The sequence below is a fragment of the Pseudonaja textilis genome, chromosome 1, assembly GCF_049901715.1.
Source record: "Pseudonaja textilis isolate UNSWEBS1 chromosome 1, rPseTex1.2, whole genome shotgun sequence".
NCBI lineage: Eukaryota > Metazoa > Chordata > Lepidosauria > Squamata > Elapidae > Pseudonaja > Pseudonaja textilis.
In genome coordinates, this window is record NC_141990.1 from 247,235,227 (window position 1) to 247,256,438 (window position 21,212).

Below are 21,212 nucleotides of genomic sequence, written 5' to 3' on the forward strand. Positions count from 1 at the left end.
TTATTTATTTACTGATTTATTGTATAAGTACAGCTTAAAACCACAATTGAGCCCAGAACTTAGGTTGCTAAGTGAGAAATAAATTAAGTGGGTTTTGCCTCATTTTAGGACTTTCCTTGCCACAATTCGTTATGTGAATCAATGCAGTTGCTGAATCAGTAGCACAGTTGTTAAATGAATCTGGCTTCCCAATTTTGCTTGTCAGAAGGTTGTCAAAAAGGGATCATGTGACCCTGGAACACTGCATCGGTCATAAATATGAACCAATTGTTAACATCCGAACATAAATCATGTGAGCATGGGGATGCTGCAACAGCACTTTTTTCAGTGCCGTTATAACTTTGAACGTTCGTTAAATGAACTGTTGTAAGTCGAAGGCTACCTGTATCAGGAAGGCATTGGTGTAAAATATTTTGTTTTTCATTCTATAATTTAAACATGTTATTTGATTGTACACAGATTTGCTCCTTTTTAGTTATTATTTGTAATACATTACTGTGGTATTGTTTATATCAGTACATTAAGTCTGGACTAGCAAGACAGATACAACAGATAGTGTGTAGCAGTATTGATGCTGTAGGACTGCTAACAGAGCATGAAATAACACCTGGCCAATGGACATTAAAAGTTAGATTCTCCATTGCAGCAATTGATAGAAACATTTCTGTTCCAAGTTTGGCAGGTCATGTGACCTTCATGTCACATTGTTTCTGTGGGGGAAACCCAGGCAGTTGTAAAGTGATTCTGCTGAATGGAGACTATAGAACTAACACTAAGCAACTCTTAACTTCATTCATGGTGTATAAAGCTTTAAAACTTACTCTATACACTACAGTATCATTTTTACCGTACTTCCAGAATTCTTAACAGAACTTTTTTGCACACTGGTCACATCAAACTTCGACAAGCAATTTTTTTTAGAGAGTATCAGCAAATTTTGTAGAGAGTATCAGTGAGCTGTTCGACAGTATTACTTGGTCTGTTGTATGGATGCTTGTGTGTTTTTAGGGAGTAGGGAAATTTTGGCAGGTGCGGGGGGTGTTTGGGGATTGTCATATATGTGTGTCCATGTTGGGTCTGGTCTCTGGGCATTATGTGAATTTCCTTGTATGTGTATACTATGTATATATGTACAATGACAATAAAGTATTATTATTATTAAATTCTGCATACCTATATTTCTTTGTGTACAAATTAAATTTTTATGGTTAAAAAAATCAGCAGTATGATATTTATTGATTTATTGGCTACCTGTGTATTTATTTTCATTTTATATTACCCCAAAATAGTGAATGTTAAGTTCAAATTATGCTAATTTTTTGATATGTGGCTGAGAGATGAGGAATGTACAGTGGTCCCATATTCCAGCAATGTTAAATTTTTGGCTAAACATTTGGCTTACATAAACATAGTAAACGTCTCTACTCTTCAGTGTTTTCTGCTCAATATGTTATATGGCCATAGTCATAAGATAGGGAATAACAAGATAAAAAGTGTGAAACCCTTGCTATTCTAACATCATAGTTTATTTATCAAAGGTCAAGGGGAAAGTAATGTACTGGATCATGTTTATATAAATTCTGTCACCGGGCTCTGCATGAGTAATTATCAGGCATACTGCTGCTGCTGGTGTTCTCTAGTTGTTGTAAAGAAGGCTTTATGTGTATTTCTGGCTGTAGTTAAGTGCTAGCATATATTTTAGCAACCAAATAAAAGTCTACCTAAAATGCACATGTACAGGTTTTGAACTTGACTGCTCTATCGTATATACAGAAGAACTAAATAAATGACATATCTTGGAAAATCTGCCACAGTCAGGATGCAAGATAAAAAGAGTTTGTCACAAATATTCTGTGGCCAAACTACCATATGAATAACAAAATGCCTCTTGTTTTCTATTCTCTTACCTCCCAGAAAAGCTCTGCAGGGTCCCTTAAGATTACAAAGTAAATTTGTGTAACCGATGTGCAGAAGGTACAAGATTTGAACATTTCCATTCTGCTGATGGATGGCGGTCTTTAAGTGAATGGACTACTGCATAACAAATCAAGCGTCTGCCTAAGTATTTCTTAACCTTGGCCATTTTAAAATGCACAGACTTTAGTCCCAGAATTTCCCAGCTAACATGCTAGCTGGAGAATTCTGGAAGTTGAAGTCCACACATCTTAAAATATCCTATGTTAAAAAACACTGTTCTGGATATTTAGCTTTGTATTAAAGTGGTAACCTTCAGAAATATAAAATTTGAGTATTTATATTTTTCACACATACAGTATAGTCAAGATTCAAGTCTAGTTTGGGTGTTTTATTAATGTTTTCCCAGACTTGGGATATCTTATAATTTTAGTGTACTCATAGCTTTGCTTGTACAGTATTTATTGAATATTTCTATCTAATAGAAATTCAAAGAAACTTCTGAAGCTGGCTGATTATTCACTGCCTATATATCTCTTTGTCTCATAAATGCAGCTATTGAAACAATTTAGATCTCTCAAATGATATTTTAATTCTTATTTGCTGACCAAGCAATGTCTAATAGTCTAGGCCAGGGGTGTCAAACATCGTCACGGCAGTGTCATGTGGCTTATTGGGACTTTCTCTCCCTTTGCTAAACAGAAGCATCTGGCCTGTTGGCCAGGAGTTTTACAGCCCTGGTCCTTTGAAAAAGTCTCAAAAAACTTTAGATTTCCAGAGAATTCCCGTTAGGTGATGATTACAAAAATCTTATATTTGCAGGATATCAAGGACAGAGAGTTAAGGAAATAGTCAGTGGTCTATTGTCTTCAAAAGAGAATTAAGAAATTTAGAATTACAGGGCTACATCAGATAATTTGTTGTCAAATACTGTAGAAATCTATATAAATAAGTATATCAATCTAAGTACAAGATTCCTGTACTGATTTGCATTTTCTAATTTATGTTTCTAGAAAAGCAACACAAATACATTGACATATATAGGAAAATGTATGTAATGTTGTAAGGCAAGGCATTTGAATGTATACACTTTCTAGTCCAGCATACAAGATCTTCCATATTATTTCCAGAGTGGAATATAGTCTCTTCTAAGTGACCATTGAGCTTTTTTAGCAATAGCAATATTATTTAAATTTATATATTGCTTCACGGTGCTTTACAGTTCTCTTTAAGCAGTTTAAGGCGCCAGCATATTGCTCCCAACAATCTGGGCCTTCATTTTACCAACCTTGGAAGGATGGAAGGCTGTGTCAACTTTGAGCCAGACAGGATTGAAAAGAGTTGCAGAATTAGTCTATAATACTACATTCTAACTACTGCACTACATGGCTCTTTTAGATAAGACGTTAATATGCTTACAGCAGCTCTGGACTTTTAAATAATTGTTACAACTTTACTTAATTTAATTTATTATTTAATTCCAAGATAAAGCCAATTATTTTATGTTGGGAAGTCTTGAGATATTCTAGGAAGTGAGCAAAGAACAACACTTATTCTCTTTTTGTTTTCTTGGTAGAGGGAAATCTGGTTAACAAAAATTCATATTGGTGCTTGTGTGTACATACGGGGAAGACTATGGCTCTTTAGATATTGCTGAAATGTATCTCCAGTCAGCTAAACCTACCTAACATGGCCAAAAGAAACTGTTGGATATTTTAGTTTAGTTCAGCAACATCTACAGATGAAGACCATGTTTTCAACTTCTGAGATTAGGTCTGCACTCATGAATGGATACATCCCAAAATGCTTTAGAGAATTATCCACTTAAAGGATGTGGGCATTAAAGCTTGTTAATAGATTTCCTCTGTAAGTTCCTGTCCTGCCTGGTAGAATGTACTTTTCTCAAGAACTTGAGGGCTGTTAAATGTTTAATTTTGCTGCTCATTGATGAGATAAAGATTACTATAAGTAAAATTTAGATGGCTACTTAGCAGAAATCCTATTAAAAGGCTAAGAAAAATAGAGGGTTTAAAAAGACTATTTAGGAATTGAAGGTAAGTACCCTGTTTCTCCAACAATACGGCCTCCCCCAATAGGAAGTCCCAGCATGTTTTATAGGCATGAAATGAAATTAAGCCCCTCCCCCCATATTAAGGCCTATATTAAAACATGCAAAATGGGGGGAATGGTGGGGAGCTTGCCACTAAGAAGTACTTTTGTTGCACACCCACATATGGTGCTGCCTGCATTGACCCCGATACGAAGTGCCCCACCAACATCGAGGTCAACATCCAAGCCGTCGCTGCCCGCCCCCCCAAAGATGCAAGGGGGGGGGGGAATTAAGTCACCCCCGAAAAGACGGCCTAGCCATTTTTTCGGGGCTCAAAAAAAAAAAAAAAAGACCCGGCCTTCTATGAGAAACATGGTATGTATAAGACATAATAAATTAAAGGACAATGGCAATATATTTACTAAAGTTGGTGGAAGCAACTCACTGCATTCAGTGGAATTATGCCCATGCATGCATAGAATTTCACTATATAAGTTCTTGACTAATTACCATCTTTCTTGAGTTTGAATATAAGATAAAATGTTATTGGATGTCATTGATTTCTTTCTCTTTCAGCAGAGAGGGAATACCATGATGTTTCCATAGTTAGAAATTGCATTTAAACATTTCCAGCCTTGTCTGAAAATGTAATTACTGAAAGTGTAATTATTTGCGAAGTTTTTCATGCATCATATTATGTTCCATCATATAGCTTTTCTCTCTCTTTTAGACTTCGAATTTCTTACGCTGATAGTTTTCTTCCACCCTCCAGAGGAAGAGAATGCATGCTTGGTTTATTAGGGGGAAAAGTGATGTTTCTACCTCATGGCAGCATCTTACTTGCAAACTAACAAAATGAGATTTGTAGAAGATAAATTCAGAGAACACTGAAGTTTTCATATATTCAAAGTCTCATTGGGGTTGTTTCATATGATTTTCTCATTAGGGGTAGCTTCTGCTCCACAGATAGTGAAGCTTTAACTTTGATTTGTGAATGCATACAATAAATCATTTAACTACTGGCTTGAAGTATAATTGCAAACTTTATTGAAGTACCTGTGTGTGTGTGTGTGTGTGTGTGTGTGTGTGTTAGAATATGGCAGGTTAAATTTTTTAAATTGACTTTTTGAAAATATCCTGAAGGCATATTTTTATCTTGACTATAATTCATTTTTGTAATTCACTGAAAAATAAATGACTTAGCAGAGAAAAAATAATTGTCAAAACATAACTGGTGATAAATGGATGAATGCCCAGGTATTTCCATTGAGATTTCTTTTAATACATTAATTTTAAAACATGGAAATATAGAAACAAATACAGGTTTATAGACAATCTAGAATGGCTGCCCATAAAACTGCAATTTAATTATTAATATAAAAATCCTTTTTCTTCAAGGAGTGTATTTTTGTCATAATCAAATGGTTATTCTTTGTAAAGTTTCATTCAAAGTCTATGGAGAAATTGTAAAAGTATAATAATATTTGCGGGAAGGTTCTACATTTTTATTTTACACCAAAAAGATACAGATCTTGGGGGTCGTGGTACTGAAAGATTTTGTTAATAAATTAGTTGCTGGTTAAAGCCACATTGTAGGACAACCTCAAATAAAGAAAAAAATAATAATTCTTTTTTCATTTTAACTTGGATTTTTCCCTCTTGGGTAGATAATCCATTGTTTAGAAAATGCAAATTATAAAATTGTGCATATTAATAATAGGTTATTAAGCAGATGGTGCAACAGGTGTTACATGTTACATACAAGTATAATGAAAATACTGTTCTAATCAAATAGAAGCTCTTTGTAAATAGCTAGTTAAAATACCCAGTTCTTACAACCAGATGCCATTTTTGAAGAATAAGAATACATGTAAACTAATTTCTTGAATAATCTGTGGCTCTTCCTTTCTAAAAGATTCTTTCAAGATTATATTATTTTAACTAGCATCTTAATTTGACTTCACAAAGCATTTGAGTCCAGACTTTTTTGTATGTGTAGCTTTAACATATGTCAATATGGCACCAAGTATTCTTGGCAACTACTGTATTAGCCTTAGCTAAAATGATGGCATATTGTTGAAAACTTGTATTTTGCAATTATATGAAACTCATTCAAATGTTGTACCACTATTATAATCATACAATTATTACCTTAACAGAAATATCTGTTTTAAAGTCTTGTCTTGTTTTAAAGGTCAAGGTAAAGAACTTTTAGTTAACTTTTTGTTCATTAAAATGTTAGCTTTTATTCCCAATTTTCAGTTTTTATAACATTCAAAAAAGTAAGGCATGGATAGAAAATAATTCTATATTCCCTACAAAGCAGAAATAAGATCGGGGGTTTATTCACATGGTAGGTTGTGGATTGTAAAGAGAATCTGCTGTCTGGGTATGGTGCTAGAAAGAAGATAAATATACGACATACACTGCCGTTTTCTCTTCTGCTCTTGGACTAAAAGCTAAACAGCCTTTTTAAATGTACAATACATTACATTTCTTGTCATTGTAGCGAGCAGTAGTGAGAGAAAATGTTAAACAAACAATAAAGTTGCCTCTGGCCTGGTTATGTTAAACTACTAGGGTTTATTTGTGGAACAACTTAACACTTATTCTTTTGAATATATTTCTGGCGTTGATTGAATAGTTATTTAAGTTTACAAATACACAAATAGCATAATGCAACATTGTATGTCTGGCTACCCTAGGGCCATATGTAGTGCTTCCTCCAAAATTCTGGATTCTGTCCTTGGACTGCTTACTCATTATTTCATCCTGTCTTAATTTGGTGCTCTTTTGTTATACTGTATCAGATCAAAGGCCCCCACAATTCTAAGTAAATAGGGATATTGGCTATACTGGCCGGCATAGTAAGGATTAAACGGACGTTTTCCTTCCCCTGCAAAATATGTGCAATGTGTAGCAGTGTTAAAAGCATCATTAAGGCTTTCTTTCCAGGGGTAATGAACAGATGTAAACAAATCTGTTGAATGATGTTGGATTGATACACTTTTTATGTAGCTTAGATGAGGTAGTTATTCTATAACTTGACTTACTGATTTATATAACTTGAGGATTTTTCCATTCCTCGTTTCTTAGGAATGCAGATAGTAGTTCTCCAATATGAAAACTTCCAGCCAAGCAAAACTTGAGAGTGACGGCGGAGAAAGTTATGCTGAATTTTATTTCTTTGATGGGCTAACTTGATATACAGGAAACTTTGTATATGGGTCTCATTCACAGTTATAAATTAGTCTGCTATTTCCATTTAAAAACATTCTGATGATGGATTCAGTTCTGAGCGACCAACTATCAGCTTTAAATTTGATGGCCGCCTTATCATTTTGAGCTTTGCAAATGCTTTGAAATTAATAAATGTTCCAAGAAAATTAATAGCCTGGTTTGGAATTACTTTAACAAAGAACATCCCAGTATAATGAGGAGTGATACAGAGGCTGGCATTTAGTTTATTTCTTTTATAATTCTTTTCTCTCTAACACATAAAATATAGTAGTTTGTTAAAATCTCTGAGCTTCCTTTCACAACTCAAATAACTTGTATCACGTAAGTCATTTTGATATATAGAAAATATAAATTAAAGTTCAATTAAAATACAAGTTTAAGGTTCTAATTTAATAATCTGATTACTTAATAAATATTTAATTTTTTAAAATTACTTACAATAACTCTGTTGCAGTAGATATATCTATATATTCACTAACATCTGCAATCAGGATCTAAAGGTAACGTAACCTCACAATTAGTAATCCTAGAAATGAAAAGGAAAAAAAGAAAAAAGGCCTGGGGAATTATATAAATCAAACTCAAAAAAAATTTGAGATATTGCTTGAAAAGTTGAACCTCTTTGTGGACAACAACTAATATCAATGAGTCTGCATATCAGGTACAGATTTCTTTCCCGTATTGTTTGATATTTTTTTTGGTGCTTGAATGTCCACATTTTTATCTACTCAAAAATAATCAGACTGTAACCTCATAGTTGATGAAAATGCATATGCAACAGAAGCAATTGACCTTAATTTTAGCCCAAACTGACAATAACAGAGGAGGTCCAAATATGTCCCTACTCTTGAATTTATATCTAACAGCAAGATGGTTCTCACCAACATTAAATCTTCTCTCAGGTATCTAGAGCACTCCTCTCCCACCCCAATTGCTTTGCCAGGGCAGGAGAGTCAAGCATGTAATTCTAAAAGTCACAAAAATGACTTAACAAGGTTACTGCCATTTTGAAAGAAACAAGATTTTTGAGCAAACTTGCACCCACTGACACCCCTGTAAATCAAATGTCTGTTTAAAGAGTTATAGACAGATACAGTGTGTTCACTCCTATTCTCCTTTTCCCTTTCACATCCAGATCACTGAACATCTCAAGTAGATACTGCCAATTTTATCAAGTATCTTTAACTTGCAATTAAAAAAAGGATTATTGGCTTAGAAGCCACAATTAATTCCTCCAAAACCTCTTAATTACAGTACATGGAACAATAGCAGCAATAGTAGTTGGATGGAACGAAGTAATGGATACTTTAAGTTAAGACATACTAAGGTAAATCTCTTTTCTCTTATAAGATAATTTAAAATTGCATTTCTATCTTATATTAGTTCTGTTATCTAAAGTGTTCATAAATATTTCTCTAACTACATCCCAGTTATTAATTTAATATAGTAACAGTCCCAGGTCAGAAACCTTGGTACCTCATTCCATTTCTCTTGTAGTAGATAATTACTAACAAAGACTCTTTGAGGATGGTTTTAGAGTATTGCTTCCAATTTCATTATGCCATCCAACCCATATTTAATAAACTTGATAATGAGAACAATCTAAACAATTTCTTGTATATTTCTTTTTTGTATTCAGATCTTTGCTAGAGTTTGGGAGTAACATTGACTTTAGTACATTCCCTTTAGTACATTTCCTGAACATCCTATGCTTCTTTCTCAACACTTACTTTCTCAACATTGTCTACTTCTATGAGATTCTTGTTAGTATGCCTTTGAGTTTATTAAAAATCTTTTTGTTTGAAGTTCAAGGTATGTGTTTGATTATGTTTCATTTTAGTTTTCTATAAGATCAAGAACCCCCAAATTAAATATCTTTGTCACTCAGCAGTTTTCTGTATCAGTAACATTCCCTATTGATTAGTATCAAGTCAAGGATAGCTGAATTTCTGATTCTGATTCTCCCACCCATCTTCCATTACCTTCTCAAAGAGAAAGAAAAATCAGGAATTTTCTGGAAAAAAAAACATCATGCCTGGTAGAATTTGTTTCACAATGTTGATCTTTAAATTGTCCAATCACTTTGGCTTCATATTTTTTTTGAATGATTTGCAGTTTGCTTTTAGAATATTATTTGGCAGGTGCCAGAGAAGACCATAGTTGTTTCTCCACTTATTTTTAACCAAAATGCTTTCTGCCAGCATTGCCAAGTTTATTCATTTGGATTGTTTTAGAAGGTATGAATATTTTAAACATTCAGTGCAATAAGAACTCCTTTGCTATTTCTTCTTTGCCTTCTGAAAAAAAACTGTTTCTTTAACTACTATAGTGCAGACACTGCAATCATATCTTCTGGTTTCTATTATATCTACTGAATTTTATTCTCCTGTGCAGAGAGATCAAGCTATATTTGATGTTCTCTGAGGTTGGTTGTTTTCTAGACATTTCATTACCCAACTAGCTAACATCATCCTGCTAAGGAGTGGGATTTGCTCTCAGTTTATATTCTAGTATCAGTGTTGGTGGGGGTGGTCTTGGAGATTTTTTGTTGGTCTTATTTATGTTAGCCTGTTTGGCAGTTCCTTGATGGGAGTATTGTTAATTGTTGATTTGATTGGATGGATAACATCAACAGCATCATTGGTTGGTTTGTGTCAGAATTCCTATATTCTGAACATTTATTTACAGGCATTGAAGGATATACACTTTAACAACCAACATTATTTTTTATTTTCCCTGACTGTTTTAGGAAGCTTTGTTTCAGTAGCATGATTTCCACAGGGCATAAGTGTGAGTTTCATTCACACACATGCCTCAGATTCAACTAAAGCTTTCCTTACAGGATTGGGGTACTTTGGCCAAATAAAATTTTACTAGTCCTTGGACATGCAACTTATCTTATTCCAGTGGTCGATCTAGTTAATTCAGACCATTGCCCCAGAAACCACATCTTTCTCACTGAACCATTTTTGTAGCCAGTAATTAACTTGCTTTTCTTTCCTTTCCTTTTGTTCCATGGTCTGCGTGGTCAGGCTTCTCTGACCCTTGGGGGATCTCAAGGTTTTTTCTGAGATTTCCAAAATCAGTGGTGAAATAAAGCTGGTGTATGTTGTTCCCTGATTTCTGTCAACAGTTCCCAGTCCAGCATAATCTGTCAAAAATAATTATCTTTAGTGAGGTAGCACCATACTGAATGGAAATGGAAGTTTGAGAGAGGAATCAATTTCTCAAGGAAATGGTGAGCTTTCCTTCATTAGAAATGGAGACTGGACAAGAGTAGGTTAGGGATGCTTTCATATGTATTCTTGTACAAGCAGTGAATTATATTTAATGGGTTCATTAAATTTAGGAAGGTAAAATTTATTATAAGAGTAAGGATCACATGTATGAGTTTTAGTTTCATAAAATCACAAAGGGGCCATTTGAGCTACCCAAATAAGGATAAGAATCCATCATGATAAGCCATTGATGCAATGAAATTGATTTATGTTTTTCTCCATTTTTTTTGCATAGGAACTGCTTGCCACTGTGTGTGTCTCTATGTGTGTGCATGAATCTCCATATGCAGAGTCCCTACTACACACATTCCCATTTTGAACATCTTTTATTTTTAGCATTTATGACCAAAAACACTACTCATTATTATCTGAGTTTATTGAATCCACATTTTACAACTTAAAGATTTAGTTGCACTTTGTTGTTGTTGGTTGCGAAGTCATGTCCCACCCATCGCAACCCCATGGACAATGTTCCTCTAGGCCTTCCTGTCCTCTACCATCCCCCAGAGTCTGTTTAAGCTCACGCCAATTGCTTCAGTGACTCCATCCAGCCACCTCATTCTCTGTTGTCCCCTTCTTCTTTTGCCCTCAGTCGTTCCCAGCATTAGGCTTTTCTCCAGTGAGTCCTTCCTTCTCATTAGGTGGCCAAAGTATTTGAGTTTCATCTTCAGGATCTGGCCTTCTAAAAAGCAGTCAGGGTTGATCTCCTCTAGGACTAACTGTTTGATCGCCTTGCATTCCAAGAGACTTGCAGGAGTCTTCTCCAGCACATAGTTCAAAGGCTTCAATTCTTTGGACCTCAGCCTTCATTATGATCCAACTTTCACACGCATACATTGAAACTGGGAAAACCATAGCCTTGACTATACACACTTTTGTTCGCAGGGTGATGTTTCTGCTTTTTATTATGCTGTCTAGATTTGCCATAGCTTTCCTCCCCTGGAGCAAGTGCTTTTTAGTTTCACTTAGCCATTGTTAAAAATGTTTAATTATACAATCACTTTTTAGTATGATTTTCAGTAAGTCCTGATTAGTATCAAGTCAGGGACAGATGATCCTTCTTTGTCCTTTTTCTGGAAGAGAAAGTTGTCATTAAGACATTTCAGGAATCATCTGGAAAGGGGGCTGGCATCTGCTGCTTCTCCAACAGATGTTAGAATAATTAAGATCCCCTATTTGGTTGTACTACTGGCATATGTGATAATTTAACTATATTAAATATTTTAATATTTAATGAATATCAGCATGATTTGTGTAATTGGGTGAACCTGTTGATGTGTACAGTTTTAACTTAAACATTTTATTTAGAAAATGTAATAAAGAACTTTCCATAAAGATATATTATTGTCTTTCATTGTAAAAATAATCTTGGAATGAATGTTACGTTTTGTTTTGAAGGTAAAAAGTTCTGACATACTTAAACTGAATCACCAAGAAAAAAATAGGGCTATTTCTGAAAATAGGAAACTTGCCTATAGGAGTTTTCTGTTTGTGGTAGATAATCTTTATATATCTGTAAAGATTCTAAGATATTAAATAAAATGTGTGTGTGTGTGTGTGTGTGTGTAACTTATATTTTCTATAAATATTTATAGTTACAATAAAATTTAAAAAATCATCTTATCTGCCAATGAAATATTCATTTTTGTTTTTATGTCTTTAGTGTGTCCTGCCAACCCCAGCTTTCAGTCCCATTTCTTATTGGAATTACAACAATTCCATGGCCCTTCAACAGTGTATTTTCCATTTTTCTTTCAAATTAACAAATAAATCTACAGTAAATTTGAACACCATCTTGAAGAATATGTTTGTTGCTGTTCCCAGGGCTCAAGAAACAAAACCACCAACTTCATGCTTTGAAGATAAAAATACAGCTGTGGAGAAGGGATGCAGTTCATGAGCTGATATCACTAGACATGACAATAAAGTAGTAGATAATACACTTTGCCCATGTGTATTTGCCTTGCCACAATATAAATTAGTTGCATGGTTCCTGAGTTAATAGTCATATCCTGTAAATTGTATATGTTCGGGCAAGGAGCTAAAGAGCATGTGTACATGCATGTGTGTGTGTGTGAGTGCATGCACACAGACACATTTTCCTTCCTCATAAATATTTGAGAAATACTGCATTTTGGCTCATTTAAACAATTGTTGATGTCTTCCAGTTGCAAATGGCAATTTAATCTTTTGTGAAGCATAAACATATATATAATTTCAAACAGGCATTTTATTTTTTCAGCAGAAAAAAAGTGGAATTCTGGTTTTTTATTTGGTTTATCTATGACCCACAATAGAAAATTGACTTTGCATAGCTACTGGTTTTAATATCCCCTTTGAAAATTTAAAAAAGCAAATAAGTTGGGAATAAGTTGGAGAAAGTACTGGATATATGATAAAAGTATAGGTCTGATGAATATTCATGCTTAGTGCAAATAGGCCTTAATAATATTCTTTCAGACAAACACAGAAGCTCATTCTTTGAACAAAGCACTTCTTGAAGCAAAGTGAAATGATACTAAGATTTTAACCATAGGCCAACACACTATCGAACAAAGCATTATTCCGGAAGTTTCCATTTTGGAATTAACATTGTAAGAAAATGACTAGATAAACTTATTAAATCTATATATGTCAGTACAATTATATCTAAGTTGCCAATTTAACCTCTGACCTGTTACTAATTTAAGAACATTATAAGCTTATTAATTGCATATTCTGACTAAGATTTTCTAAATGTTGATAGAAGTTATATTATTTTGCATATTCATTATTTTGTAAGGTTCTTTACAAGAATAAGCAATGTTTATAATAAGCATAATAAGCTGGTGTCTGAATGGAAAGAGCTAAAAAATAAAGTAGAAAAATAAGAAATGGAATGTCTTAATTTCTTTTTAAACCGTTTTGCAATAATTGGTCCACATATTGAAAATAGGGAATTTCTTTCATTTGTTTTCTTTAAAAAACATTTCTAAGTTGCCATATATTTATAAATCTTAAGAAAATATGCTCAATAAATCTAATTCAGAACAATAAACATGAAAGTCTGTAAGCATGAAATAGCCAAAATAATCATCAGCATGGAATAATGCATGAAAATAAAATGCTGCTAATCTTCACTAACAAAGATCTCAAAAATCTACATGGTTTTGACCAAGAACAAGACCAAAACCAATTTTGGTCCAAGTAGATATTTGGGGGAGAATTTTATAGAAAAGGTATTCAAGCCCAAGTGTGTTTTTCCATACCAGTGGTTCTCAATCTTTCCTTCACCATGAACTCCTTTTAAGTTTTTTTTGTGGCCATGAATGATGGCCACGGGACCCCAAGAAAGACTTAACAATAGATTAAATCATAACATTTCTTCAAGGAGTGCCCCAGGGCTCTGCTCACCACAGGTTAAGAACCACTGTCCTACACAATGTACAGTTCCCACTATTAGTAATGAAGCTGTATAAATTTTCAAAAGAAATGTTTCAAAGTTTGTGAAAGCAGATATGAAGCACCTCTCTTTGAATCAACCAATTAGCTGAATTCTTTTCCATGCTTGCATGGCTGATTTGTAAACTGATCTTGGCTGTATGTGTTAAGGTATTGATTTAATAGCTGACCAGCTGTTGGGTGCAGTAAACGCAGATGCAATAAAAATGAATCAGCAGAGTATTGCCACTTTAAGATTGAGGATGGGTCCACAGGATTTTGCCGTTTTAAGAAGCTGTCTCTATATAGACGGTCATGAGAGGGCATGTTCCTTTTTCTCTTCATGTTCTATCTTCACTGTAAAATACTCCGTGTTGAGTAATGGAGACTGATTGCCTGCCAGGTATTTGTCTACCATGTCTATGTATGTATATAGCTGTCTTGTTCTAAACCACTGTTAAAAGACAAAGCCTCTGTGTGCTGTGTGTTGCTCCTGGTTGTCTCTCAATGGCTCTGCATGTATAGCCATTCACCTTTCCTGGGGGAAAAGTGGAGCAATGAGATTTCAGAGAAGCTTCTAGTCCTATCATTGATTTTTTTTAAAAAAGGCATGTTTATTGTCTCAGAGAAGTGCTTCATGCAAGCATGTACCTTGTAAAGTACTTATTTTCTTAATGTTTGCAGAACGCTAATTGCCACCCAGAAAAGAAGCCCCACAGAACATATTTAGGCAGAGGGGGGGAAAGGTTGGTGAAAAGGTTCTTTACACTTTGTTACAAAAGACATAGAATAAATTGGAACAATATATGTGGATGTGCTAATTTTGTGGGTCAGTCCTTCCATTCCTGTGTTGTACCCGTTACAGAGCTTATTCTAGAGCAGTGGCTCTCCAAGTATAGTTTGGGGACCTTTTCAAGGGGCCACAAAGTCAAATATTTTAACATATCTCCATTTTAACTTATAATACACAACATACTGATAGCTATAACCTACAAAAATCAAAGCTCTTTGTGGTTCTCAATCATTTTTAAGAATGTAAGGCTGTCTGAAAAAATATTTGGAAACCACTAGAGTTTTCATTGCCATTTCATGAAACCCAGGCTGTTCATTTTTCGCAATAGAGGAAACATGCTTTCTGCTGACACAAGAGTTCTATTCCTGATCAATAAATTTCAAAATCAATCACCAGTAAAGATACTAGTATTCCATGTCGAAGTAATAATTACTGAGTTGCCACATTTTGCACTGGTTGCAGTCTTTGTGTTATCAATAACAGTAGCTCCATGTTCTGTTTTCTAATATTTTGTGTGATGTTTGTGTTTTGTATGTATATATTCAAACATATACATACACACAAATATAGAAGGAAGCTAAACAAAAATACAAGTTAAAATAATTTCAAGTGCAAGTGTATGATTTCACAAACCTTCATATTTGTTTTTGCTGTTGTTTTTGAATATTGCTGTGCCTACCATATTTAATCTCTTTCCCAATCTTCTCTCAAATATTAATAAATATTTTATCAATCTATTTGTTCATGTACATAAAAATATCTCTTGAATGTTTTTGGACTGACTGAATATTCTACACCTATGTAAGAACTGGGAATAGGGGATGCTACAACATTCATTGTATTAAAAATACATTTCTGCATATGCCATTTAGAAAAATTGTTTTGGTAGATAAGTTAGTAAGATGAGTAAACCTATATAGTAATGATGATGGTCTTCCTGGAGTATGTTTGTGCTGTTGACATCCACGTGAATGAATAATTATTATTTTAATAATTTATGTCTCTAATGATTGAAGAGAGAACTTCCAGACCTAGAAATGGCACTTCCAAAACTGATATTGCCAATTACATTTGTAATATGAGTGTAATGTTTCAAATATCTTCATACTTAATTGACTTTTTTTGTTTTACTTTAAAGATTCTCAATAAACATTAAATTCACTATGAGGTAAATTCTGCAAAGTGATTGATAATATATTTAATAATCAGAACTCACAAAGATTCTCACATTTTCAGTCTGGGTTTGTTTGAGAAAGAGCCAAATATGTTGATCATCCTTGTATATAGGCTAATGTAAACATACAAGCATTGACATATACACATAAATGTACATAAATTGTACAGCTGTTTAGATTCAGTGAGACATTGTTTTTTTGAGTGTTCAGGATGCTTATCTGACACCAGTTGGCAACTTCTTTAAGTTACTGCCTCTTTTGCTCAGATTGTGCAGCTGCCCTGCCCTGCACAACTCGTGCCCTATCTCAGAAAAAGACATTAAGAACTAAGTGACAGATGCTACATTTATGTCTTCTGCACTCAAACTCTTCAAAGCCAGAGCACTGCATGGTGTGTGTGTGTGTGTGTGTGTGTGTGTGTGTGAGAGAGAGAGAGAGAGAGAGACAGAGACAGAGACAGAGAGAGAAGGAAGGGGTAGAGGGAATGTGAATACCATTAAAATAATACACAGAAATAGATGATTCCAACAGGAATTTTTCCTTACTCATCTGTGAAGGTATGTCATATGTCAGGTACATAGCGTGATGCAACCATATAGGAATGAAAAGAACATACATGTTTATTTTATTTATTTGATTTTGATGCTGCCTGGCTTCAAACAACTCTTCCTTTATTGCCATCCATCATTCCTCATACTTTGATGCAAATTTATCTTGTGAAAGAAACTTAGTAACTTCTATTTGCCAAAATAATTGATTAAAATCATATATTTATATGGTATTTTCAGATCTTTATTTTTCTAATATTCAGTATAAAAACAAAACAACAAAAATATCAATTTGTGTATTACAAGGGTTTCTTTAAGATTGAAAATTCCCATCATGTAGGAAGTATTTACATAGTGAATATATCTAATATGCTTAATGTGTATAGCTAATGTAATTTTAATGGGATCTGTTATGTTTGTTTTAGGGTCGATCCTATTCCATACGACACCCCGAAACCAGCAGGCCACACACGGTTTGTCTGCATCTCAGATACACACTCCAGAACAGATGGAGTCCAGATGCCTTATGGGGACATCTTGCTTCATACAGGCGATTTTACTGAGTTGGGACTACCCTCTGAGGTCAAGAAGTTTAATGATTGGTTAGGTAAGAAATCACTGCATTTTGATGACCCAAATTAACCTTTGCTTTCCAAGTGTCACTTACAACCTCCTAATTGTGTTAGAGCTTTGAAAAGCATTCACCTTACAACCTTGCCATCTTGTTATATACCCGGTGCAAACAAAATATGATTCTGTTAATTAATGTGGATTTACATGCCTGATCTTGTATTTTCACCAACATAACCTTTGCCTTTTGGCATCCCATGTTGACAAAGGCTGAATAATTACCTGCCCTAAAGCATACCTGAATTTTAGACCTTTGCAAAGAAGGAATAATAAAAATATAACAGCTTTTTCTACTGTACTCAGTACTAAATATGTTTTGAAAAGGATTGTGAATATCAGAATAACACTAGGAGATAGATATCTATTTCAGTTAAAGGGATACAGGCATAATATCTTGATAACTGAAGGCAAGGTATATGTTTGCAGGGCTGAATTTTATTAAGCATTTTCTAATAGGCTATTAGTTAGCGGGCCATTAATAAGTTGATATAAGGGTTCAACAAGAAACACAAGAGACAAAAAAGGCATATGTATCACTGGCCTACTTAAAATTTGAGGGCTGTGATGTAGAATTAGAAAATTTGGGGAAGTTATCTAGAAAAGAAAGAACTGAATAGCATGAAGATTAAAATGGAAATATGACTAGGAAAAATAATTGTTCTTCTAAATATTCTTGTGTAAATAAAATTGCATAATTATATGAAATTTCTTTTAGAGCATATCTGTTACATTTTTACATAGATCTCTTATACCTATGATACATGATGATAAAACTGATAATACATATATGTTGTGTTGTTACAATGCAGTCCTACCATTTTGTACCTCAACATCAACTGAAAGTATTCAGATATGAAATTTGTGGTTGTGATGTCACAAAGCACATTTCATTACTCCTCTTCCCTGAGAGGTGTCTCAGTGCTACAATTTTGTATAGTGATCAGGCTTCTAAAGATCTGTAATGACATTTTTCAGATTGTCTTGGAAAGCCCTTGGAAAATGAAATAAATTATTCATCAAAGAAATTTTACAGCTGAAAAATTACAGAATTTACAGAATTTTTTTTGTAGGGAAAAAAGAAATCTATTTGGATGAATGGTTTAAACTTTTCAGAATCCATTCCAATTTATGTGTTTAAAGCAATTTGATCCTGAATTGTTTCTGCGGTTCATTGCAACAAGACATTGTTACTCTTCACAGCTGCAGGCTGAAAAAAAGTAATTAATCTTCCCATCATCTCCAAGACTCTTCAAAGCAGGAGTAAGCTTCTGTGCTGTTTCTTCACAGATTCATGGGCTATATTTAGTCTGATTCATATCAAACTGGCAAATAACCCTGTTTACTAAAATATAACTCATGCTTTGATCTAAAAAGTTTACAGTGTGGTTTTATAAATCATTTAAAACCCACCACAAAATAAATTAGGTAAGTAGTAGTCTTCAAGAAGTTAGCAGAGACAGTGCCCACCTTGCAAAAAGCACCAAACAAAACAAAAGCAGAATTATGAATGAGTAGAAGAACTATTCATGAAAAGAAGGACTAAGGGTGACATAAAAGCAGTGTTGCAATATCTAAGGAACTGCCACAAAGAAGAAGGGGTAAATCTACTCTCTAAAGGCAAAACAAGAGGCAATAGATGGAAACTAATCAAGGAGACAATCATCGTAGAACTAAGGAGGAATTTCCTCACAACTAGAATTAAACAGCAGAATGGCTTGCTTTCAGAAGTTGTGGGTGCTCCATCACTGGAGGTTTTAAAGAAGAGATTGGACAACCATTTATCTGAAATGATACTGGGTTTAATAACTAGAAGTTATTGGGGTTGGATTAAAAGAACTCCAAGGTCCTTCGTACAGCTGATGAATGAACTGTAGAAGATTGAGAAAGGACAGCTTCAAGAAGCTGGTTCCTTCAAACAATATTCATACTTGAAGGTCCCAACAATCCTTCTGTACAAGTATTATTTTAGTTCATGTCTGAAAACAGCAGGAAAGGCAAATTCTCCTGAATTCACTGAAATCTAACAAAGCTGAAGTTTGAAGATCAGAGCCTGCATTCATATGAATTTTGGAAACTAACAGGAAGCCAGTTTGTCCTAGGTTAACATCATAAAGTGTCTAGTTACTACGGTCAGAATTATGACCTTTTTATTCTGCTTTGGTAATCTAATCCAGCTTTCCAACCCATCTTTTCCAACCTGGTGTTATCTGGGTGAGTTGAACTCTAATTCTTATAGTTCCTTTTTGCAGATGAGCTCATTTTTACAAAGTTGGTTGGAAGGGGCTGCTTCTTAAGATAAGGCCTGCAATGCAAGATGCAATTTATGGCTAGCTTTCCTTGTTGATAAAAAAGTTCTAATCACCTTCCAAGGAAACACAAATTCATTTAAGATAGTTATGATAGTTCATCCCATTTGAAGTTGCTCCACATTTTTAGCTGAAATTTGCTTTTGCTGGAATTTTCAATATTGATTCTAATTTTGTCCCCTGGAACAAGCAGAAATTAATTTACTCAGTAAATTGTGCTTTTTCAAGAGGCAACTGGACTTTCTGGTTTTTCTTTCAAGACATTTCGCTTCTCATCGAAGAAGCTTCTTTAGCTCTGACAGGTTTGAGGTGGGGGGGTAATGGAAGCGTGATTAGTCAGAAACATCTTCAAAGAAAAATGAGAAAGTCCAGTTGCCTCTTGAAAAAGCACTTTTGGGACAACTATGACCTGGATTATTGAGAATCTCCATAGAACTTTACTTAATAGTTGTCATTATAGCTTTCCTGCCCCCTCATAATTTTAAGACTTCTGGCATTTTCTCCTTTATATTCTCTTTTCTCCATAGCCTTATGTTCTGGCAGCAAGAGGTAGTATTTTGAATTAATTAGGAGTGAATCTGAAATGCCTGTTTAAGAGGACTGAATTGATGAATTGAATTGTTTAAGACTTCATCTTCACCATAGCACATCCTCATCAAGTTTTATTTTTTCCCACTTCTGTGTCTAACTGTATCTTTCTGCATTTTGCCTTGTGGTTTCTTTTGTGCCATAACTATTAGCTAACTCTGTCTCTATATTGTGTGTGTGTGTGTGTGTGTTTGTGTGTGTATGTGTGTGTGTGTGCATTTGCTCGTTGACTGATAAATTTTTATTATTGGTTTTTCATGAAAGTCATCTGGGCTTGTATACTGCCTGACCTTTGTGGTCACTTAGTGATTACACACGCCTGCTGGGGTAATTTATTCACTTTGTTTTGGTGTGAACATATCCCAGGGGTCTTGTAACTGCTGTAATCACTTGACCCCAGTGACTGTTAAATGCTTTAAACACAGTTATTTTAAATTTATAATTATTTTCATTAAAAATCCCTTATAGTAACTTAACCAACCTTGCAATAAACCCAGCACTATAGACTGAGTCAAGAACAAAAATTTTGCAATGGCTAGTGTACAATGCACATGTTTACTCATTGCACTCAGTTATGTATAGAAGCAGCAAGATTCTTAACTGCAGTATTCTATTTGGGTATAATTGTTGCAGATATTTAAAACTGACCAATATACTTGCAGTTTGAAATGTAAAGATTGTTAATGTAAATTACAAGGGACTTTGAAAGGTTAACATGTTATTTAATTTCAAAGACCAGATACTGAGGATCTTTATTAAGTCCAAAGGACTGCTAAAAGTATTTTCTGTACAATTGGATTCCCGTAGTTATCTGTACCAGGGTTATCTGTAACCCATAGTTAACCATAGTTATCACGTAATCAAATAGTAAAATAAAATCATTGTTATTGGGCAGATATCTCAATGTAAAATGGATAATTTCTGCAACAAATATTTAGATAACAACTTGATTCAAGGGCTCCCCCTCGAATCGCATGTTTGTTTACTTTTTTATTTATTAAATTTACATTCTGCCATCTCACTATCCAAAGTGACTTAGGTTACCGTTCTCATTTTCTTTGCTACCATGTTATTTTGAGGATTAGCCAAAGAAGTTCATGATCTACAAGTAATATCTTCTAAAACCTCACAATTCCTCTCTTAGATTGTATCCAACTCTGTTGATTTTCCATAAACTCCTGCTGAAATTAAATATTGCCATTGCTAGTACTGTTGAGCCAGTCCAGAATTTTTTTAGGTTTTTACTGTCACTCTGTAGGATATCACTTGA

At 34.2% G+C, this 21,212-nt stretch overlaps 1 protein-coding gene across 3 annotated transcripts in view; it reads left to right on the plus strand.

Annotated features, from left to right (window-relative positions):
- Positions 1–21,212, plus strand: part of MPPED2 (metallophosphoesterase domain containing 2) — a 154,604-nt gene that overhangs the window by 38,616 nt on the left and 94,776 nt on the right. For all 3 annotated transcript variants that reach the window (XM_026706120.2, XM_026706127.2, XM_026706136.2), the window contains exon 3: positions 16,844–17,025. In XM_026706120.2, the coding sequence (XP_026561905.1) occupies positions 16,844–17,025 (182 nt within the window). The remainder of the gene's footprint in view (positions 1–16,843; positions 17,026–21,212) is intronic.